Consider the following 24,167-nt stretch of genomic DNA (forward strand, 5'->3'; position numbering starts at 1 on the left):
AGATGTTCTTTGCAGCAGTGTTTATGATGGTCAAAAATTGAAAATGGCACCGTTATCGATCTTGAGGAGAATAAATCAGGTTAGATGTAGGTATCCAATGAAATACTATGCCACTGTGGACATGACAGCCAGAGCCACCTGTGTGAATGTGGATCCATCCATCTCACAAAGCATGCTGAGGAACTGGGTGAGTTACAGAATCCTCCCACAATAAAACTACTTGCATAAAATGTAACTACGCAAACAATGCTATGTATTGTTGTTGGATACACACACATGTAAGGAAAATATAAAAACAAATACCAAATTCAGGAGTTACTTCTGGGAAAAAAGGGAGGAAAATAGAATTGGGAAGGAATCCAGAGGTGGGGTGTCTTCACTGTGTACTACGTTATTCCTTTAAGAAAGACAATATCTGAAGCAAATATGACATTTTAGAATTAAATAGAGTGGAGTGGTGGGTACTCAGATGTTTCTTATGTTATCTATTATGCATTGCTTCCTTTCTTTCTCTTGATAATCAGGTGTACTGAGGTATAATTTACATACAATAAAATTTTACTTTTCTGAGTGTTTAATATTACACACACACACATACACACACCACAGAGAGTGAAGGCAGAGGTGGGGTGGGGTCAGAGCCTCTGAGGCAAAGAGAACAGCAGAGGAAGGCTGCATGGAGGGAGGAGCTGTGGTCGTTAGCAGAGCGGAAGGATCATCCACAGCAAGGTGAGAGAAGTGGGTGGTTTCAAAGGAAGCCGGAAAGAGAGGTAGGACTCCCCCTGCTGGGCATTATAGAAAGGGCTATGTTTTATTCTCAGTGCAATGAAGAGAGACATTGGAAGTTTTAAGCCAAGGAGTGTTTACGCTGGGTCTTTTTATCTTCTGTGTAGGTCATATCTCTGTGTGAAATGCATGGGAGGGCAAGAGCAGAGGCGGGGAAAAGAATTAAGAGGCTTTCACAGTAATGGAGGCAAAAGATATCAGAAGATCCACTATAATGGTGACAGTAAAGATGTGGAGAATCAGGTGGATTCGAGATATATTTTGGAGAGGAACCAATAGAACTGGGTAATAGATTAGCTGTGAGGAATGACTCTGAAGTTTCTATCTGAGTAGCTAGTGGTGGTGCTTACTGAGATGAGAAAACATGGGGAGGAGGGCAGGGACAGTGGAAGGGTAGTTTGTTCCCACCAAGGAGAAGGATGAAGGATTTTATTTTGGATAAGTTAAGTCTGAGATATTTGTGGATTACCCCAGTGGAGGAGGACAGCCAATGGTTGTATATTCCGGGTCGAAGTCTACCAGAGAGGTCGGGTCAGGTCAGGATTTGGTGTTGCCGTCCACTATTTAAAGCCGTGGGACTAGGGAGACAGTGTAACCAGTGAAGAGAAGTGATGGGAAGGGGAAGGGAGGGGACCCCAGGACTGAACTCTGAGGACCCCTATGTTCAGTGTCAGGTTGAAGAGGAGGATCCAGCAAACAGACTAAGAAGGAGAGGCCAGAGAGGTAGGAGGATGATCCAGGAGAGGGGGATGAGATGGATGCCAAGAAAGAAAAGTTGCTTCAAGAGGGAAGCAGCTCGACTGTTGGAAATGCTGCTGAGTAGCCAGATGACCAGAGGGTAAGGAACGGTCCTTGGGGCTGGCCACACAGGAGTCATTGTGACTGTGATGGAAGCAGGTCAGTGGTGCAGTGGGGGCCGAAGCCAGATCATCGGGGACTGAGGAGTGGGTAGGGATTGCAGAAGAGGAGACGGGGAGTGTGGGCGACTCTTTTGAGAAGCTTGGCAGTAAAGGGAGAAGAAGCCTGGGTGGAAGCTGAAGGAGATGAAGAAGGCAGAGGGCAAGGTTTGTTTGTTTTGAGATGATATTTGCGCATGTCCATATGCAGATGAAAAGAACCCAGTGGAGGGAGAATATGGTGGTGGGAGGACCGCACGGAGTGAATGCAGGGAAGACAGGAACGAGAGTGAAATCCAAGCTGCACAGTGAATGCAGCTGAGCCGGGATTCTAACTCAGATCTGTCTGACTCCGAACACCATGCTCTTTCCCAGATACCTCATTGCCTCTTTTTAGTTTTTATTTGCTCACAGGCATCCAATTCCCAGGATCCAGTGCACTGAATCCTTTACCACCACCTTCTCTAAGTACACAAGTCAACAGTCTTCCCATTTCCATCTGGGTTCTGTGTCTACGCAGGGAACTGGAGGAGAAAATAAGCAAACTGAAGAAAATGAAATCTGACCTATTTTATGCATTCTGGATAAATGCATGAAATAGATTATATTTGACAATGGTAAACAGACAACCTCAAAAACCCAATTTATTGCTTTAATTATATATGCTTTTCTTCCTCAATCTCCAGGGAAGAATGTACCTCCTTCCATTTTCAGCCGCTTCTATGGAGCCATTCCCTAATTCTAAGACTGCTTTTGGTGACCACAGGCTTCTAGGCTGCCCTATCTGAACCACAACTGAAAAAAAAAACTTTAACATGCTACTTAGGAAAATATATGCAAGGAGGAATGTAATGGGTATGTATACAATCAAGAGTAAGGAAATACAGATGGGGTGCAGCTGTGATTCAAAGAAACATAGATTAAATGGAAGCCCCACCCCCCACCAAAGAAATTGATGATCTCCCATTAGCCAGGAAGGAAGGAATAGAGGTACTGAATTATTTGGATACTAGGCTAACTCAGAGACAGCCAAGCACCTTAGGTAGGGCAATCCCACCCTAAGACCCACTTATTCATGAATAAGAGAATGGAAGTGGGGGTGAGAGGACCTGAAGAAGGGCAGATCAGGTGACAATTCAGCAGCCCTCTAGCTGGCTGTTACTGGCCATAAGCAGGACCAGTAAGAGGGGAGCCTCTGCTGTATCTCAGTCTCCATCCCACACATGTCTGTTGAACCAGGCACTGACTGCACAGCAAAGAACAAGACCAACTTGCCCCATGCCCTCTGAGAGCTTGCAGTCCTGTGGAGGGAATGCACACAAGAGGCGATTACAATGCCGGATGGGTGTGCTAAATGCTGAGACAGATGTATGTGCCCCTCAGCCAGCCTGGGCTGGGGGATGGGGGGTGGTCAGGGAAGAGCTTCCATAGGAATGGTTATGTAAACTGAAATCTAAGACACAACTGGGATTCAGGCAGACTGGCAGTGGGGAAGTGATAAACAACAGAAATACAAAGCATGCACACATGCACGATACCAGTTATCCAAAAGGGTCATAGTATGGGAAAGTTTGGGGCAAATCAGGGTCGTGACACCCAGGTGTTTGACTTGCACAGCAGGGTGGTGAGTGGTGCTGCCAGCTAACACAGGAAACACCAGAAGAGGACCAGGTTCGAAGGCAGGGGCTGGGTTCAGTCTCGACAGCTGTGCATATGAAGCCTCTGAGACCTCCACGCAGAGCTCTCTGGTAAGCAGTTTCATATCTTTTTAAAAAAATTTTATTGGCGTATAGTTGATCTACAATGTTGTGTTAGTTTCAGGCGTACAGCAAAGTGAATCAATTATACTTATACATATATCCCCTCTTTTTAGCTTCTTTTCCCACATAGGCCATTACAGAGTATTGAGTACAGTTCCCTGTGCTATACAGTATGTCCTTATTGGTTATCTATTTTATATATAGTAGTGTGTATATGTCCATCCCAATCTCCCAATGTATCCCTCCCCCAGCAGTTTCATATCTTAAATGCAAGGTTATGACCTGCATTAGAATGACAAATATGGGAGTCTGCGTTAGAAGTGATCATTTAAACCATGGGCACAGATGAGACTATTGAATGAGAGACTGTAAAGTGAACAGAGAACAGGGCCTGGGACTGGGGTCGAAAGAACTTTTTCAGAGACCCTGAAGGAGGGAGCAGAGCCTGCTGTGAGTGGGGAGGAAAACCGGGAGAAGTTTCCTGGTGTCCCAGTGTTCAGGGAAGGAGGGAGTAATCAGCAGTAACAATGTGAGCATGAAATCAAACAAAATGTGAACAAAACCCCACCCACTGGAAATGCTGGAGACATGAAGGAGGCAGAAGCCAAACTGGAGAAGGTTGAGGGGTGATTGGGAGGGGAGCAAATGGAGACTGGGGGATGGCAGAATGCATGTCGGTGCTTCCCAAACCCTTTCACTTTGTGGCACATATAGAAAATTATATATTTTTTAAATTTGTTTTATTTATTTATTTTTGGCTGTGTTGGGTCTTTGTTGCTGCGTGAGGGCTTTCTCTAGTTGCAGCGAGCGGGGGCTACTCTTCGTTGTGGTGTGTGGGCTTCTCATTGCAGTGGCTTCTCTTGTTGCAGAGCATGGGCTCTAGGCACGGGGGCTTCAGTCGCAGGCTCTAGAGCACAGGCTCAGTAGTTGTGGCGCACGGGCTTAGTTGCTCCGCAGCATGTGGGACCTTCCCGGACCAGGGCTTGAACCCATGTCCCCTGAATTGGCAGGCGGATTCTTAACCACTGCGCCACCAGGAAAGCCCTAGAAAATTATATTTAAATGGAACTTTGGGTAATTGAGCAAGGCTGCTCCCCACTGGAAGTGTGGCCCCACCCAGCTGCCCTGAGGGCTGAGAAGATCAATATCTTATAACACCTGTAACCATTTGAGATACACCAGTGAGTCTTAGAACACCAACTGGGAAGTGCCGCCATCTTCTACTCTTTGAAGAAGAGTGACTGTAAATGGGGCTTACGGTGAGTGTGGAGTCAAGAGAAGGGTTGCTGGAATGGTTTGGTTTGGTTTGGTTTGGCTTGAAGACAAAAGAGACTTGAGCATCTTTCAGAGCATCTTTCAGAAAGATCCAGTTGAGATGGTGTGACCGTACTCATGGGAGAGAAAAGTTCATGTAGCATTGGTGGTACAAGTCTCCTGAGAAGATATAAGTGTAGACCCCAATTTCAGGTGGAAGGATGAGTGTACAAGATATTGTGTGCCCAAAAGTGTAATCCTCTCCACAATACTAGAAATCAAGATCATTATTACCTAGTTAGAGATTTAAAATCTGAGGTTAAGCGACCCCTCCCACCCCCCATCCTCCACTTAGTAGGCAGCAGAGCCAGAATTAGAACCCAACTCTTTGACTCCAGAACTCCTAACAATTATACGTTGCCATACCTTGAAGCTCTTACTATGCTAGGCCTGGAGACACAAAAATAAATTAGACTTGGCTCTTGGCTTTGGGGAGATCACAAACTGGAATTAGAGAAAGACAATAAGAGAAATACAATACAGTGTGATGAAATAGGATAATGGAGGCATGAAAAAAATGGTTTAAAAAGCACAAAGACCACACTGAGTGTATGCCTGTCTCCTCCTAAGCTCCCAGGGGCACAGATGGACTGGGCATTGAGCAAGAGCTAAAACATAAAAAATAAAGCTTAATGGATAAGTGGGTAGGTGGACAGAGAATGACCTTTCGGTATTAATAAAGATGCTCTCATTAGGGCCATTGTCCATGTAGCCACAGGGGATTGCTGCAGACCTGACACAAACTTTCCCATTGGCCCTTCCAAGTTCTCTCCAGGTCTCTAGGAGGGAGAGGGAAAGAGGTTGATCAGATGCCTCATAGTGCAGCCAGGCCCAGAGCTTCATTCCCAGTCTGGCTCCATCTTCACGGGACTCCTGGTCTTTACAGCTCCTGTCCTAAATTCTAGGCTTTTGATAAATTTCCTCAGTTCTCTCTTTCGAACCTAATTCAGAGAAATGATGTCAAGTTCCCTGGGCCTCCAGTCCCAGCTAGGGATGTGGCTCCAATGCCAGCAGGCTTCATGGCTGAGAACCTTTACACAATTTACTTCACCTCTTTGGGCCCTTCCAGTACAAACTAAGGTTGAGGGGAAGGCTCTGGTAGCTCAAGGCTTCCACACTCCTTTCCTTACAACAGTAGCTAATCATCAAGCACTTCCCACTTGCCAGTCATTATGCTAAGCTTACAGTATTCAACAAGGCATCCACGAGCCACATGTAGCTATATAAATTTATTTTTATTTTTTAATTTAATTTTTATTTTCTATTGGAGTATAGTTGATTTACTAGCTATTTAAATTAAGTAAAATTAAAAACAAAATTTCAGTTCCTCAGCCTCACTAGCCAACCACACGTAGCTACATGTGGCTAGTAACTACTGAACTGGACAGCCCAGAGAACATCACCACCATCGCAGAAAGTTCTAGACAGCATTGTCTAAGTGTTTCTCAAGGTTTTATCTCCTTTAAACTTCCTAACACCCCTATGACTCAGGAGTAATCGTTCGTCCACCTTAGAACTAAGGATTCTGCGGTACAGAGAGGTTAAAAACTTCACCAAGGGCTTCCCTGGTGGCGCAGTGGTTGAGAGTCCGCCTGCCGATGCAGGGGACACGGGTTCGTGCCCCGGTCCGGGAAGATCCCACATGCCGCGGAGCGGCTGGGCCCGTGAGCCATGGCCACTGAGCCTGCATGTCCGGAGCCTGTGCTCCACAACAGGAGAGGCCACAGCAGTGAGAGGCCCGCGTACCGCAAAACAAACAAACAAACAAACAAAAAAAAACACAGGGCTCTTCAATGCCAAGTGATGAAGCAAATTGAGCTGAAAGGTAGAGTTCAGTACTTTTTTAAAAATTAATTAAGAGTATACATTTGCTCAGTCAGTCCATCATCACCTTGAACAAACTCCTACTACTTTTATGATAAATTAAAAAATAATGAAATTATAAATATAAGCTAAAGCTTTCTTTTTTGCTTGCCAAATTTTCCAATATTATAGAGAATCATTAAAAACTGCTTTCTTAGGGGCTTCCCTGGTGGCGCAGTGGTTGAGAGTCCACCTGCCGATGCAGGGGACACGGGTTCATGCCCCGGTCCAGGAAGATCCCACATGCTGCGGAGTGGCTGGGCCCGTGAGCCATGGCCGCTGAGCCTGCGCGTCCAGAGCCTGTGCTCCACAACGGGAGAGGCCACAACAGTGAGAGGCCCGTGTACGGCAAAAAAAAAAAACCTTCACCAAGCTCTCAGCATATTAGTACCCAGAGCAAGGATTTAAGCCCAGGTGGGAGGCTCTGGGGCCCACCATGCTGTCTCCACGCCCAGAGCTGCCCCTAACCCCTGCTATCTACCCCACCCTTCCCTCTTACCTCCTAGGGGTGGGGCTGAATCTTCCCATTCCCCAGAAGCCATTGTCCCTTACCACTGCTCTCCTGCCAGCTCACCCTGAGGAATGAGGGCCCCTGGGCTTCAAGCCCCTTCTAGCTGAGAACCCCCGCTCTGTTATCCTCCCCACCTCCTTTTAGCCCCTTATTTCCCTTAAAGTATTAGTATTACGGGTTTTAATCCCTCCAGCCCATCCCCGTCTTGATTCATGGTGAGCCTGGGTCTGGGAAGAATCCTAACCTGGGAGCAGCCCTACTTCCCTCGGGTGACTTTCGTCCCCAAGAAATGATGTGCAGCCAGTTCAGCTCAGAGAGCCAACTTCACTAACACCTCTGAAGGTGCAACCAAATCTTACTCTGCAGGGGTACAGCGAGAAGTGGGGGGGCTTCATGCACTCAAGCTGGTGGAACCCAGTGAAAGTGGAAGCAGCCAGCGGCTGAGGCTTCAAGGGTTCTGCCTGCAAAGCACCTCAAGTGCTTGCACGCTAGACCGTTTGTGGTTGTCCCGTCTCCTACCTTAGCTGTAGCCCACGTTACCCTCTAGACCTGCAGCTGAACAAAGTTAAAGACAGCTAGAGTCAGGAGATCCATTGGAAAGAGAACGAGAGGAAAATGTATAAATGTTAACATCTTGAGCTGAGCCAACAAGATATTCGATTCCTACTTTACTTCCTCACTCCTTTTACCTCTCTCCCAATCAACTGAGTCTCAAAAGAATTGCCTGGCAGTGCCAGATTGGTTTCCCATTTCCACTGGATCAGAGAATCTCGGGCAAGAAAACTTAGAAAATTCACCCTGTCCGTTCCTGCTTTCAGCAGTAAGCACAGAAAACTCCAGACTACAGTATATGAAACTTCTCACCCAAAGACTTCCAGGAACAAGCTTACTGTCAGAAAGTGCTTCCTGGTATGTTACCCACCTCTCCATGCTTCACCTTAAACTCACATGTTCAGTGCTCAGAGGATGTGTGGGTTGGGGAGTTGGCCTCCTTCTCTGTTGAGAGACCAGTAGTTTCCAGTTTTTAATCTGTTACAAGTGATGCTGCTATGAACATTCTTGCACCTGTCTTTTGGTGCCCACACATGTGCATATACGTAGGAGTGAAAACGCTCAGTCATCAGGCATCTATGTGTTCAGTTTTAGTAGATTCTGCCACACAGTTCTCCAAAGTGGTTGTACCAATTTATATTCCCTGTGGAAGTGTACGCGAGTTCTAGTTGCTTCACATCCTCACCAGAACTTGTTTGTCTATAGTTTTGGCCATTCTTATGGGGGCTGTGGTGGTATCTCACTGCAGTTTAAGTTTGCATTTCCACGGTGATTTATGAAGTCAAGTTCCTTATCCTGTGTTTATTGGGTGCTTGGATATCTGCTTTTGTAAAGTACCGATCCAAAATATTGCCCATTTTTCTAATGGGTGGTCTGTATTTTTCTAACTGACTTGTAGAAATTCTTATATTCTGGATACGAGTCCTTTGTCAGCCATATGTATTGAAAATACCTTGCCACCCTGTGGCCTGCCTGTTCACTCTCCTAATGGTGTCTTTTAACGAATGGTTCTTCTCAAAATAATAACCTGACAGTCTTAAAGCCTCAGATTCAAATCCTCCAGCCCCATTCTACCCCAACCTCATCAATCCCTGATTCTCTCCTGAGCTTACAGTCCTGTGAACTCTTTTCAGGATTCCACTTCTTTGCTTCATTGCAGTGTCCAGACACATTTCTCCTTGAAGAAGAGGGTACCTTGGAGAGCTAGACGTCACTCGGGGTGGGGAGTGGATGATCTTAGTGTTTCTAGAGCTGTGCTACCTTCCAGGCTAAGTGATGCTGAGGCCAAGCAAATCCTGGCAGTCTCTGTGTCTTTCCATAGCCTTGTCCCACCCTAGTTCCTAGCATGAGCTTTTTCAAACCACAGAGAGAGCATCCAAAAGTGCTTGCTAGTCGCCTACCTGACTCCTTTATGCTTTAAGGTCAAGAAAATTCATTGGTGTAACACTCCTTCTACCAAAGAAGAAATACCAATTTGAGCTTTTAAAGTTTCTTCCCCACTTCCCGTATTTAGATTATCAAGCACTAACACCACCCACGTCAGAGGGGGTCACCCACCCACCCCTGTGCCTGTGGCCTAGATGCTGTCCCTCCCAGTCTCACCCCTGCCTTCAGTCTGCCCCAGGTTCCCTCCTCCACGCCAGGCCAGGCCCCATGCTGCTCTGGACAGTTGCACTGCTCTTCGGTAAGTCACCAAGCGCCAGCATCCTCTTCTGAGCACCAAAGACTGTAAGTCGTTCCTAAGACGCAAAGTTCCTTATTTCACCTTTCCTAGTTCAAGTGGGTTATGGCTGGAGCTTGAGACAAGTGCGTGCACATGGGCATGCTTGAGAGTGACGGGGATGAGAGTGATGGGCATGGAGACATAGGGGAGTCCTGGTGTTCCCTATCCCATTTTCCTGGCTCCTGGAAGGGTAACCCTTCGATATATCAGAGCTAATTTAGGGAGGCAGAAAATCACATGCTGAGACCCAATGACACTTTTACCCTGTGAAATCGGGTTAAAATATCCATCAGGGCTATCTTGAAAGGAAAACGATATTATAGAAGGGAAGGAGGCTGCCAGAATGTAAGAGAAGAGATCAGGGAAATGGGAAGAAAGCAGTTCCGTGCATTTCTGTCAGCAACAGGAGCAAAACATGGGGTTTTACAAGGAGATATGTTTTTATGAAGCCTCAGCTTTTTCTTAGAACCAGTCAACAATGACTGGGCTTCACACCTGGTCAAGAGGTTTATGCTCTAAGTATCCAAAGCCCTCTTCAAACTGACCATTCTTCTTCTGCCTACATCCTCTGTCTATTGTGGAGGGTGGTGGGGGTGTTCTGCTTTGGGTCTGACTGGTCCATGGGGACCGATATGAAGGTTCAAATCCATTCTTCTGAATCTATACCAGTCTCCTTGCTCTGAGCACCCTCGGACCAGTCACCCCTGCCAATGACTGCAGGGACTGGTTTCCAGGCAGAGGATTGTTGTGGGGTGAGTTACTTGGCTCCCCCAGGCTCAGCTAAGGCTCGGCCCAGGCTCGGCTCAGGCTCGGCCCAGGCTCGGCCCAGGCTCGGCTCAAGCTCGGCTCAGGCTCAGCTACTGTCCCCTGCTACACTTAAAAGGAACAAGTCTGGGCATATAGTGCTTTACGGTTTCTGAGTTGACTTACTTTTTGTTTTAAACTTGGTCCCAGAAGCTTGTTTGTTTTCATTGAACCAGAAAAGCAAAACCATTCCTAAATACACTTGCTTCCTAGACAGCGTTTGTGGGCGTTTATCCCCTGGGAAGACAATACCTGTTCCACCTAGGGCTCTTCCTTCCCCGACATCACCATGTTGCCCTGTGTGTTCTATGAATGGCCGTTTGGACAAGTGAGAAGGTCAGTGCTCACGTTAGTGCAGGGACAGGATGGCCTCATGCCCAGATACACTCCAGAGGAGAGGTTGCCAAGGGCAAATCACTTCCTTGTGAAAGGAACAGCCCTTGAACTTGACTAGATAAAGTCTAAGAGCTTCCCAGCGTGTACCCCAGGATCTGGATGGGAGAGAGCAAAGGAAGAGGGAGGGAGAGTCAGTGACTGGCTGACTAGTGGACAGCGTACGGGGAACCCAGGCAGGACTGAGTCACACCTGATGCTCACAACCCCAGAAAGCCAGCCTAAGATTCAGACCCCATGGCTAAATATGTAGGAACAGAGTTACCATAAAGGTAGAGCTGCTATTTCCTCTCAGATGTGGACAGAGAGACAGAGAAAACAAAACACTGAGTGCCTACTTTGTAGTACATACATTATCTCATCTAACCTTCAGGACATTATAGGGCAGGGGGTTTTTATCCCTATTAAACAGTTGAGGAAACTGAGGTTCAAAAATGTTTAAGAAACTTGCCTAGAATTATGCTGCTAACAAGAGCAAAGTTACCCTGGTAACAACGCAAACCCAAGTTCGTATGATGTCAAACCCCATGCTTTCTCCATTCTACCTCACTACCTCTAGTCTGGGTATAGTTGGATTCTAATCAGGTAAAACTAGAAAATAAAATTCATTTAAAGTGCCTGGCAGGACATGGTCACACAATAAATGGTGCCTATTATTATTATTGGCTATCAGGGATTCAAGAGGCTAGAAGCCCTGACATTGGACATGCTGGTACATGGCTGTACACTAAAGATGTATTTAAAGTTTAGGAGATGAACCTTGATCTTCCTCTGAGCTGGGCATTAGCCAGTTTCACTCTCAATACTGGAACCCACCCCCCATGTGCAAACACAGCATCTGTGACACACGACCCTCCCAGCTGCATGGCAGCCACAGCTTGACAAAGCAGCATGTTCCAATGTGGTAGAACTCGACCGTGGCATAGTTCCTCATGTTGAACTGAAACCTGCCTCTCTGATCTAACTTCCGTGAATTAGTTCCACTTCTGCCCTATGAAGTAACAAGTCTCTCCCTTCCTTTAAGCTTAGCCCATCAAGTATTTGAAGGCCACTGTGTATCCCTGTGTACTCTTTCTCGTCTTTCTCAGATAAATGTCTTTCAATCCCTCTAATAGGAAATGGTTTCTAGACTCTGTTCATTGTGCTAGTCTGCTTGATCTTGATGGGCTTTGTCAGTGGGCCAGGAGCTGGGCTTTCTCATCCCTCCCATAGTGGCCTGAGTGCCGAGTTCAGTGGAGCTGCTCCCTGAATCATTCGGGATTCTGTTGTGTGACTTAGCGTGACAATAGCTCAGCTATCTCATCACACTGTCACCTCATCTTCAGCCTACAGCTCACTGAGGCCCTCGGGTCTTCTTTATAGGAACTGCTGTAAGGAGGTGTCGCCCACTCTGTCTCCAGTTGGCGGCTGTCTTGATTATACACAGTGGTCCTGCAGTCACAATCCCAAGGTCTTGCAGTGCCCTGGACAGCAAGTCATCAGGATCTGGGAACATGAGCTCATTTGAAGTGCCTATGCTCCCTGGATGCCTTCTCTCTTGTTATAGGCGTCAGTCCCCTCAACCCTGTCTGTTCATTGCTTTGTAGCTGCAAAATCATTTTCCAGGGGAGAAGAGAAAGGAAGGGGAGGCATCACTACCCAGTAAGGTCTTACTTAGTCACTCTGAGGTCAGGCCTTCTTTCTGCTTTCAGTTAATGTGGTAACCACTTTCCCAGGCAGAGGGTTGATACAATCTATGTAACTACTCTGTAAGGGAAAAAAGACTATTATCTTTTCTGTTATACAGACAGAACCAGGAACTGGAGGCTCTTTAACTTTAAACAACTTGTCCAAGGTCACATAGAAAGAGATGGATTCATGAGTCTAGTCCAGGTCATCTGGTTCCAAAGCCTGCATGCTCTCCATTACACCAAGCTCCTAGAAGAAGATGTGTTTAGCATGGAGGCCTGGGGAAGATGGAGGGATGGAGGGATGGTAAGAAAGAGATTCTGCACACACTGAGAACCTGCAGGTGAGCTAACCCTGACCTGAGTAGGTAGAGAATGTGTCCCAGGTCATGTGAACAGTGAGGATGACAGCCTGTGAATGAACATGCCAAACATCTGCTGAGGCGGTCTTCACCCACCCCCTCCAAGGCCATTCTTGCATTTCTCAGGGTTCTGCACAGCACCCAACAATGAAGGGCACAGGTAAATGCCTGGGGACAGGCTGGACTGACTGCACTCAGCCCTACACCATTCATCATTTCACCCCTTGCCCCAAAGCCCAGAATATGCTCCACTGCTTTATATCCAACTGTGCCCCTAAGTTTAGGGTCCTCCATCCCTTGGGCTGATCACACCTGCCTCACTTCATCTGTCATCATTTTGTGGTTTGGCCTCTCTTTCCTGGCCACCTATTCTCCTCAAACATTGGTTCCTCTAGAAGCAGTAGTGCAATGCATACAAAGTGCAACACGGTGTGTGACACGCTGGCCTGCTGATAGTTCTCTCATCTGTCCGAGCTGCCCGTCCATGTCCCAGGACCTTTTAATGATTACTCTTCCAGGGAAATCTCACCTCTTTCCTCTGATCACGCCCGTACTCTATTCCCCAGAGCTCTGTGGACAGATGGACCACAGGAATCAGGTCCTGCCTTTGCTGTCTGAGTTCTTCTGTAGGTATAAATTAGACCCTCAGCACATTAGTGTAAGAATCTAGTCCTATGTTTTCTATTTTTGTTCCCTGCCCCGCATGAGTGGGCACAAAGGAAAGCATTCATGCACCTATTCAGTACATGCTTGTTAAACACAGACCATGATCCAGGCACAGGCACTAGGCATAGGTAATACGGCAGTAAACAAGACAGGCAGAGTACCTGCGATCATGGGGCTTACATTCTAGACAGAGGGAGACAGGTGATAACAAGTAGGCAATTTAATGATAAGATAATTTCAAACGGTGATAAGTGCTCTGATGATAATACAATAGGGTATTGTAATAGTGATGGAGGAGAACTCTTTTGACTGGGGGCCCCCAGCAAGACCTGTTTAAGGAGGTAGCATTTGAACTGAGATAGGGTAAAGGATTCTAGGCAGCAGGTCCACCGTAAAAGTTGAGTGACTGAGTGGCTGGGTGGCTGGATGTCTGGGTGACTGGGTGGTTAGGTGGTTAGATAGTTGGGTGGCTGGGTGTTTAGTGGCTGGGTGACTGAGCAGTTGGGTGGCTTAGATATTTATGTGCTTAGGGGGCTGGGTGGTTGACTGGTTGAATGGATGTTAGCACCCATTTATAAGGTGACAGTCCTCCTCCTTGTCAGAAAGTTTTTTTCTGCTCTTAATTGAATTCTATCACTTTGTTCTCTTGCAGTTCCCTGTGTTGGGAAAACTGGTGAGTCTTGTCTATGTCTCTTTCATCTCCAAGTGTGTCTCTGGGCCAAAACTTAATGGACAGGGAAAAGTCAGGACCATTGGGTCCCCCAGAAACATCTTCAGAGCAACACCTGCCTAGCCTTCTTCCTCAGGAGTCTTCACTAATTCCCAGGAAGAGGAGAAAGCCAGCACTCTACTCTCTCGGGCTGAGGATAGTTATAGGGTGACTCAAGTCCCAGAAGAATGGCTCTAGGCCACTATCCGGCTCCCTTACAAGTAGCAATGGCTTCAGTCTCCTCCTCTCAGTGTGGCTCTGGAGCTCCTGTAATCTCCATTCATCAAGGCTCTGGACTCCCTTCCATCCCTCTAATGTTCAAAGAAGCAGGCATCTTTCTCTGTGGATCTGCCTTATTTCTCCCTTGGCTACCTTTGCCCTCCCGCCCATCCTGTCCCACTGAACTCCATGGAGCCTCTGTCAAGTAGGTGAAAACTCTGGCCTAGGAACATCTTGACCTCCAAGGACATGTTCTGTGTATACCAGGGAGGGAAATCTAAACCAATAGTTAGTGATGCTAGAAAGAGCAGCCAAGGAAGAAAGACCCATTATTCAGCTATGATGTGAGCATCGTTACCTAGTCTAGGGGGAGGGTAATGGGTTCTAGGGATCCAGGTGGATCCAGGCAAAGGCAGGATGTTCTGGGGCTCTCCTCAGGGCTCCCTATCTGATTACTCATCATTACTCCCAGGCTCCTGAGGCTGTCTGGGATCAAAGAAGTATGTCCTGGGGCCAGGCCAGCCTGGGATTGCCCTGCCGGTGATGCTGGGTCCCCAGGAGCCCTTTTCTTGTCCATGTCAGGACATAAAATGCATTTTAGAAATGAGGACAGAAATGACAGATCCTGCACCATGACTGTGGTGGAAATGAACCTCACTGCTGGGAGTGCCGATGGAGGCTGGGCCTGGGGAAGCCTGATGAGGGAAGCAGGAGGGAGCGAGCCCAGGCCGTGGCACATACAACACCCACCCCTCCAGCTCCTCTCTGGTGGACAGGGGTGCAGCTACCATCAGAGGTGGACGCTGAAGAAAGAGCTGCACTGGAGTCACCAGAGGAAAAGAAACCAATCTAGGGGAGTGAGAATCTAATAAGGAGGAATGAAGCAGAACAATAGGTGGAAGGAATCCAACTTGACTCAGGCTTGTCAAGGTGGCGGAGGAAAATGCAGTATAAAAGGAGACAAGGAGGGGGACCTCCCTGGAGGTCCAGCGGTTAAGACTCCGCGCTTCCACTGCCGGGGGCACGGGTTAGATCTCTGGTCACAGCCAAAAAAAAAAAAAAAAAAAAGGAGACAAGGAGGGTAGGAGGGAAAGAGGCCAGAGAGAAGGCACAGGGAGAGGAGAGGAGGGGAGGGGGGAATAAGGAGAAGGGCAGAGGAAGGAGAGAGGAAGGAGGGGTGCAGGAAAGCAGAAACCCTGCCTTGGTCTGGCGTGAAGGGCTGGGAGAGAGTGACAGCTGTGAAGGAGCTGACCAGGAGCCTCCATCCCGGGGAGGGGTTGGGGGGAAGGCTGCGGGGGAGGCATTGGGCTGGGGGACAGAGGGAGAAAATGGACTGAGGGACCTGCAGCTCCAGGGTGACCCTGTTCCTGTGTCTCACAGCCTGGCTGAGCCTCCAAGTGCAGCCAGACCCCGTGTTTGAAGGGGATATCCTGACTTTGCGATGCTGGGGATGGAGGGATGGAAAATTCCTCCATCTCTCTAAGGGCAACCAGCCTCTGTCCATGGGAACAGCAACAGTGAACAGCAGCGGCCGGTACAGCTGCACTGGACAGGTGACATACATGCAATATGTGGGCAGACGAACCTCAAGGACTGTCATGGTTCAAGTCCAAGGTGAGTCACAACTTGGGGGGCTGGGGGGAGCGGGAAGGGTGCTGCTCAGGGGTCTGGTCTTACAGGTCGGCAGCTCTCTGGGCAGCGTCCTTCTCTCTGGCTTCCCCTGATGCTGGACCAATCTGCAGGGCCCTGAGATGTCCAGGATGCTGTCCACATGCCCTGCCCCCCCCCACGGGGCATGTCTGGAGCCAGGGAAGGGGGGGAAGATGCCCTGTGGGGAAAGGGAAGAACTAGCCCTGCTGCTCCCCCCTTGAGACCCTGAGCCACACCCTTCTCCTCTGGGCACTAGGTGACCTTTAAGGCCCTTCTGTCACTGGCTTTCTGGGACCCCAGAGGGGCTCAGGGCTGTGGGAGTCAGTTCAGAGCTGGTGTGTGGGATGAGAGGCCAGGTGCTGGGAGACAGTGACGGAACTTCCCACACGGCGCAGGGCAGGGCCTGGGATGTGCTGAAGCTCAGACCTCACCTCAGACTCTAGGGGCCTCGCTGTCCAGGACTCCCCTCCTGAGCCCTGGGCGGCCTCTTCCCAGAGCTGTTCCTGCCTCCTGTGCTGACAGCCCACCCCTCTCGTGAGCTCCATGGGGGGAGCCCGGAGCCCACTCCTCGGTGAGGGGAGCCCGCGGTCAGCCTGGCAGCTCCTCTTCTCCTTCCACAAGGAGGGCCACACCCTGCAGGACAGGGGCCTCCATCCAGAACTCTGCATCCCAGCAGCCGAGGAGGGAGACTCCGGGCTTTACTGGTGCTACGCGGCCCTTGAGGGTGGCTGGGTCCAGAAACAGAGTCCCCAGCTGGAGGTCAGGGTGTGGGGTAAGGGGAGGATGGGGAGACCCTCCCCAGGGGCCTGGGCAGTGGGGTCCCCTGGGAATGTGGGGAGGGGTCCCCAAGGGAGGAGCCTGGGGGGTCCCGCTGACCCTTCCAACTGTATGCTGCCCCTGTTCCTGTGCCCTGTCCTCTGCTCACCTTGAGACCCACCAGCCGAGTTGTGGAGCTCCTCCCCTCCGATCCTCATTCTACCTCAATGGGGACACCCTGCGCAACCACATGGCTCCCCATGGTGGAGCCATCTCCTTCCTCTTCCCGGTGACGTCAGAGCAGAATGCTAGGAACTACGCCTGCAAGGCTGAGAACAGTGTCTCCAAAGAGACAAGCAAGCCTGAGACACTCTCCGTGGATGGTAGGTCTTGTCCCCCAACTGGGCTGTGAGCCCCAGCAAGCTGGCCAGGGTCAGATCTCACTCCTCTGTGTTCCTCCCGCCATGCTTCCCACAATGCTGGGCCCAGAGCAGGCACTGCATGACTGACTGAGCATGGAGCCCGCTTGGGGAATCTGTCCACTGAACCTGGCAGGGAAACAATGAAGTCCACAGAGAGCGAGGGGCACCGTGGAGGGAGGGCCACATGGTCATCCATGGAATTGCCCATCCATGTTGACATCCTTTGATCCGTCCCTCATTCCCACTGGCAAGGCTCCTTCAGGCCAGGTGGTTCCCGCTAATGCCAACCACTCTGCCTCTCCTGTGCAGTCTGGGGTGCATTTGTTAATTTCATCCTCAATGCTCACAGTCACCCCTACTCACCCCCCAGGTCCTCGGGTCTTATCTGCCCCCACTAGCATCAACTGGCTGGTTCCTTGGCTGCCTGCAAGCCTGCTTGGCATGACGGTCATTGCTGCTGCACTTCTAGGGTATTTCAGACCCTGGAGAAAAACTGATCAGTAACTCTTTTTGGCTTTCTTGATTGCCGAATCCCTATGCCAGGCACAGCCCAGCCATTGGAAAGCCAGAGCCTGACAGGACCAACTGCTTACTTCTGGGTATTGGGAGGAGGAGGGATTTTTCTTCACACGTCATACAAAGGGGCCCCAGGGGGGACACTTAGAGCTTCCAGAACTCACACACACAGACACAGTGTCTCACACGCCCACTCACCCACCCAGAGAGCGCACAAGCACACTACTGCACACTGGGGCATGAATAAAGGCACAAACAGGAATTCTTTCAAGCCAAACGAGGTGTAGATCAGTGTCCTTCACGTTTGGAAGACAGCCTGTGGCTGTGAATATACTGAACAAACCCAAGGCCTCCAGTTCTCTCGTTAAAGTCAGCAGAGCTCTGGTCTGCTTAGTGGAGGAGAAAGAAGACATGAGAACTCCAGTGCACATGCATGCTCATGCATACACACTTCTGTGCCGTGCTGTGCCCTGGGTGAGAGTCCGTGTCTGTCAACTCATCAGGAAGGAAGTGTGGTGGAGAGCACTGGGGAATAGCCCGGTCCCAGCACTGCTATTTACTAATTCAGTGACCTTGGGCCAGTTCCTTTTAGGTTTCACTAAATGTCTCCCTCTTGGGATGTTGTAAGGTCTGAGTTAATGAGGTGACATCTGTCTCATACCTGATGTATTAGCCTGGCACTGAGTGGGTGCTCAGTACATTCTCTTCTGTCCTGAGCACATCACCCCGGCAGGTTCCCAAACTGCCTTTGCCCCTGTTATCCATTCTGTAATTCCTCTGATCAGAGTCATAAAAAGTTTAGCTAAAATTCAGATGAGAGAAATTCTATAGGGAGAGAATTCTATAGGGAGAAATAAGTGAAAATAATCAGATAAATGGCATTGCTAGCTCACCTATTGGTTTTGAAATTCCAGACTCTCCTCTTCTTCCTGTCATGGTTATGATAATGAAGCATGAATGTTGGCTTTCAAAGCAATCACCTTTGGTGGCTACGGGTTTATTCCAACTCTAACCCTTGTTTGCCTGGGGCTATGTTGAAGGGAATGGCTCCCAGTGCCAAAGCTATTTGGTGCCAGTTTATTCCTAGGGCTTCAAATCCACCTACAGAAGTTCAAATCAACCTACTTCTTCCTCCCTGGGGGCAACATTTTTATTTTCCACTTGCCAAGGGCAAAAGTAATTGTTCTCATAGACCTCCAGCTAGATTTGCTTTTTCAAGTTTGCAGCTCCCTCAGTTAAGGAATTTGTGATGAGTTCTGAGAGCTAAGCCAGACTGTTCTTTGAGGAAGACCACCCAGTCCTGCAATCCAAGTAGTCTTCCCTGACCATCAGCCAGGATACCTGAAAGCATCTCTCCCCAGCCCGAGACCCACTACGTCACCAGGCACCCCAGTTAGGGCTTGAGCCAGGCTCCGACTTCCTCTCCCCTTTTTAATTTAGCAGCCTTTGTCCATCTAACTTCTCATCTCTCCTTTCCTTTAGTCTTGAGTCTAGATTTCATCAAGGCAAGCCAGAGTTGCTCTAAGGTATACCTGTGCAGTGGGAGAAAGATGGAGGCAGGCCCAGAGTTAGATGAGGAAGCAGCTGGAGTAGGGGACCATGAACTGAAGATCTGTGAATTCTACCACCTCTGCACCTGTCATAAAGCCAGCCTGGTCTCAGTAGCATGAGTATTTCTGCCCACTCACCTCTGTCAGAGAGTTAAAGGCAAAGCAACACAGTACAGCCATCTCCCAACCAGGCCCAAACAAGATGGCGGAGGAACAGTCACTGGTGAAAGATCTTCAAGAGGAAGATGCCTTTCACAGGGAACAAAGGAGCGTCCCTCTTCATGTGGCAATTTTGCCTCCCCACCCATTCCCACTCCCCTACCCCACTCCCACTGCCAGTCTGGGAGCACCTGGGCTCCATTTTGTTAAGGAACCTGTCTCTCATGAAAATAAGACTCCTGGTGGTGGGCCTATCATCTCAGAAGCTCAGGGGCACACAACCTTCCTTAGAATGTCACTCAGAAAACCACCTTCAGGCCCAATTCCATAGCCACACAAGAGACACAGTCCAACAGCTTTTTTCTCCATGCCCAGCTTTAGAAGACCCTTAACCATTTCCAGACAGCATATCCATTCCTCAACAAATACAAATGTGCCACCACTGAAGATATTCCACAGACTGTATCTCTGAAGGCAATGTTCAAAACATTTTGACCAATTATGGAATCACTAGGACAAGGATGTGGTCATACAGGAGGTCTACTTCAAAGTAGCAGTTACTTAAGTGTGCAAGTTCTGGTTGTTTGCTTAAAAGTATTCATTTCATTTCCCACTGTCACACCTCCCATAAAACACAGTTCCATCAAATTCACAGAGCTCTTCATGAATGGAGACTCAGAAACACAGCCTTGACAAATGAGCATTAGAGGCCTCTCTGAGTCTCCACAAATGCCCTCTTGGTTTTACAGGAGGAGCCATGTCCAAAGGTGCTACCTGACAACTCTGATGCTTTCTTGCTGTTAGAGCTAATGAATATTTCTTGGACACCAGGCAAGGAACCAGGTGTTCTAATATCCACCTGTGACCCAATTCCTATCCCAAGAGGTCATTTTTAAAGTTCTGGAAACGCCTGATTTCACAGAGGCAGCATGCTAGTGGAGAAAAAGTGTACACACTGGATTAAGATTCTGTCTCCACCACTTTCTGTGTGACCTCGAAGAAGTCACCTCTCCCAACCTCAGTCACCTCATCTAAAAAACGGAAAACACAGTATCAACATTTGCAAGGTGGTTGTGAAGAATATCAGACACCGAAGATTTAGGTAGGTGGGCTTTAGTGACATCCAGCTCTGTGCTTGTCCCTGGGTTAGGAGGTTTGCTATTAAGTAGACGCTGTATTTGAATTCCCTGGCCCTGTTTCTGGCACATGGTATATTGTCAAAGTTATTAGCTTTTCCTCCTTCTGAAAAGCAGCCTGACTGGTGGGTCTGGGCCCTTTCGATGCAAGGATGTGACCCATCCTTTCTGACCCTGCTTCCTCCCAGTTTGTGATTCCCATGGAGCCACCCTCCCCTCTGGGGTATTTTTCAAAGGAAACATCCCATAAAAGTTAACCGTGTCCAGACCTGTGAGTTAACCCTCATTAACAAACCAGCCTCAGACCTCTAGCAACCTCTGCTGGCATTCTTTTTTTTTTTTTTTTTTTTAGTTTAATTTTTTAATTTTTTATACAATTTTTAAAGGTAACTGACATTCTTTCTCTCAGCCTCTCTGTCCCCACCATCCAGTCTGCTCTCTGAGGGCTCTCAGTGAATTGTGCCTTTGCATCTCCTAGGGCCCCTTCCACCCCGGAATTTGCCCCCAGCCGTAGGTGGAGAGGAACACCCACTGTATGTCAATGGTAAGGACTTGCAGTAGCACCAATATCTGTCTATAAAGGCAGAGAAAGGCCTCTTAAGGGAAGTCATAAAAAAGAAGGCCTCACGAGCCCCCGAGTCTCAGGAATCAGTCATCTGGGGAAGGAAACAGATGGCTTCTGGGGAGAGCTTAAGGGGCCAGAGCATGGAGCTGGTGGTGGGAGAGGGAAGTAGGAAGGGATCCCAGCCCCCAAGAGGGAGGTTTAGACCAAGGGTTAGCAAATTTGACCATGGGTCAAATCTGGTCCACCAAGTATTTTTGTAAAGAGCATTGTATATGTGTCATGTGTGGCTGCTATCACACTACAGAGCCAGGTATTTTCAAAACCTAAAATATTCACTACCCTTTTTACAGAAAAAGATTGCCAACCTCTAGTTTAAACAATGTCAGGGTTGGGGAAGCTGCTAGAATCTTCTGCAGGGGTCAGGCACCTCCTGCCAAGATGGATATCCCACATGAATAACTGCTTCCCACTGCCAGTTATCACCATAACAGCCCCTGATTAGCTTCCCTCCATATGTGTTTCTGGGTCCTGAGGTGGGAGAGCAGGTGGGTCCTATTCAAGCTGCACCTGCGTTCCTTCTTTCAGTTCATTGCCAGAATGAGAACAATGAAAGCGTTATCTACGCTGTGGCGCCTACGATCCCAAAGGAGAGTGAAAGGTGAGTGATCTCAGGTCAAACTTGACATCTTTGCTCATGTAAAGGGGAAATTTGGGGCCTAGGGTGAGGTATCACTACCACCATCATCACCATGACAACTGTCATCACCCTGACCACCAACATCACCATGACCACCATCATCACCCTGACCACCAACATCACCATGACCGCCACCATCACCCTGACCACCAACTCACCATGACAGCCACCTTCACCACCACCACCATCATCTCCTCCTTCACTACCACCATCACCACAAACAGCGCTATGTCCACCATAATCACCATCATCTACATCATATCCACCACATCTCCACTGTTACCATCCCAACTAGGGAGGAATTTTTTTTTCCCTTTTCTGAGCACTGTGGAGCAACAAAGGAAAAAAAGAAAAAGAATGATACAGTTTGTCTTTGACCCTCAGTGTAAGTCTAAACAGGACAGTCTCAGCTCTAAGAGGGAGCCATAAAGACCATGAACCCCGGCCACAGATACCAGAGTCAAGATGGCAGGCACGGGGAAGGCTAGTCCACTCTCTAAGAGACAAACAGGCAACGTGGAATCATGGGAGGAGTGTGGGAGTCAGTCAGAATTGAGTTCAAAACTTGATTCTATGTACTCACTGTGTGCCTGTGGACAAGTTATTTAAGCTCTCCGAGCCTAATCTATAAAGTGTAGATAATGCCTACTTTGTAAGATTATTATAAATGGCTAGGAATAGGACATGAATCCATAAAGATTGTCTGGTATGCAATAGGTGTTCAAAAATAGGAAGCTTGTTTTATGTCTTACCTGTGCTGAGATTTCAATTCCTGGTCTATAAAATGGATCTGAGTCAGTCTAGGGACTCTGCTTCCACCCATAAAGGGCACTAGGGAAAGTGGACAGCCAAGAAATCTCTTGGACTCAGGGCACTTCTCCCAGGACCTGACCGGTTGCTGGCCAGAGCATTGCCAAGCAGATGGGAAAGCACACGTGGGCCCAGTTCCTTCCTGAGAAGAGTCACAATGAGGACCTAAACATAAGAAAGGATAAAAGAAGCCAACCTCAGACTCTATGGTTTTCATTAGCAAAATAAGGAAAAAAAGAAAATATGATCCTTTTAATCCTAGCAGGCAACAAGGGTGAAGGCATGATTCAGGGCAGGGGTGGCGTCTGGGACAGTCTGCTTGCAGCTCAAGCTCTGAGCAGGCTTTCCCTGTTGCGGGGGTGCAGGGATCTGAAACCCAAAGTAAGGAGAGCCATTATGTTCCAAGATGCATAGAAGAGGGGATACTGGAGCTTTTATCAGTGGGAGAATGCTTCACGTTCACAAAGATTCAATATTTGCCTACGGTTCTGCTTCTTATGGAAGTGACTGTGGAGAGTGATTCACCTGGCTGAGCCTCAGTTTTCTCATCCCACTGTGAGAAGGCATCAATACCCCCTACTTGGCAGGACTGATGTGAGATTAGATATACAGAATTATACTTCTGTTAGCTGTGTACTAGATAGGTCAGCTATATAATTTTCACACCTAAATGGTTGCCTGGTGCAGAGTGGGTGTCTAATGGAGGAGTTATTCTAGAAGTATCTTGGGCACCTTCTTGTCCCTTGCTTCACACTGTAATCCTGCAAGGCAGTCACTGTCAACACCACCACCCTTTCCTGGTTGAAGCAGCTGAGACTCAGAGGCCAAGTGACTGGCCTCCGGTCACACAGCTGGGGTCTCCTGATTCCCAGGCCCACCTGCCTTCAGCTTGAGGGTGGGAAGCCCTGAGAAGTAAAAGGGGGAGCAGCCCCCCACCCTGGCCGGCCCGTGCTCTCTGGAGGAAGGTGCCACGAGGAGGTGGGAAAGGGACACCCCGTGAACCCAGTGCCCTAACCTTAGTGCTGCTCTTCCCCACAGCCAGGCCTGCCCAGTCAGCCCAGCAGGAAAAGGTGAGATAGCACCCCTGCTCTTTGCTCATTCTCTGTGTGACGTCTGCTTCCTCACCCTGACCTGACTCTCCCACAGGACATTTCTGTCATCTACGCTGAGGTGAGACGCCCTCAGCTCAGTGAGGTTCCAGCCAAGGGGCTGAATAGAAGAAGCAGGACCCAGCAAGATACCATTGGTGAATGCGAGGGGGTCCTCTGCTAGTGATGGCATCTCCTCCCCCCAAGACACACAGCCATCTGCAGCCCCCAGCGCTCCCCAGGAGACCAGGGGACCCCAGCCTCTTCTGTGGTCCTCCAGTTCCCCAGCCCAGCAGCCAGAACCCCCGTTTGTGGAGCACGTCAGAAAACTCTGTTACCCCTTACATGTTTAAAAAGATACATGGTTGTAGAATCTATTTGTTAATAATGGTGTATCAATTTGTTTCATATTGTTCATCAGTAGCAATCATGTGGGTTGCCTGATAATTTGGTCTGGTTTATTCAAGGAGAATGGACTCCCTGTGGACCTGACTGGTGATGAGGGAGATGAGAGGGTGAGGAAGAGGAAGAGTTGCCGGGGCAGGGAGTGGGAAGGGAGGGGAGTCCCAGTCCAGTCCACAGCCAGAGTGCTC

General features: G+C 48.7%; 1 protein-coding gene across 1 annotated transcript; it reads left to right on the forward strand.

Moving 5' to 3' along the window:
- Positions 1–9,335: 9,335 nt before the first annotated feature.
- On the forward strand, positions 9,336–23,758 carry FCRL6 (Fc receptor like 6). Its single transcript, XM_060120554.1, is given in 12 exon segments — positions 9,336–9,366; positions 13,950–13,970; positions 15,606–15,839; positions 16,371–16,428; positions 16,430–16,642; positions 16,715–16,780; positions 16,821–17,014; positions 17,424–17,553; positions 17,597–17,652; positions 20,893–20,958; positions 23,525–23,556; positions 23,633–23,758. Coding segments are annotated over 12 exon segments (1,227 nt in total).
- The last annotated feature ends 409 nt before the right edge of the window (positions 23,759–24,167 follow it).

This window comes from Mesoplodon densirostris, chromosome 2 (assembly GCF_025265405.1).
Source record: "Mesoplodon densirostris isolate mMesDen1 chromosome 2, mMesDen1 primary haplotype, whole genome shotgun sequence".
Lineage (NCBI taxonomy): Eukaryota > Metazoa > Chordata > Mammalia > Artiodactyla > Ziphiidae > Mesoplodon > Mesoplodon densirostris.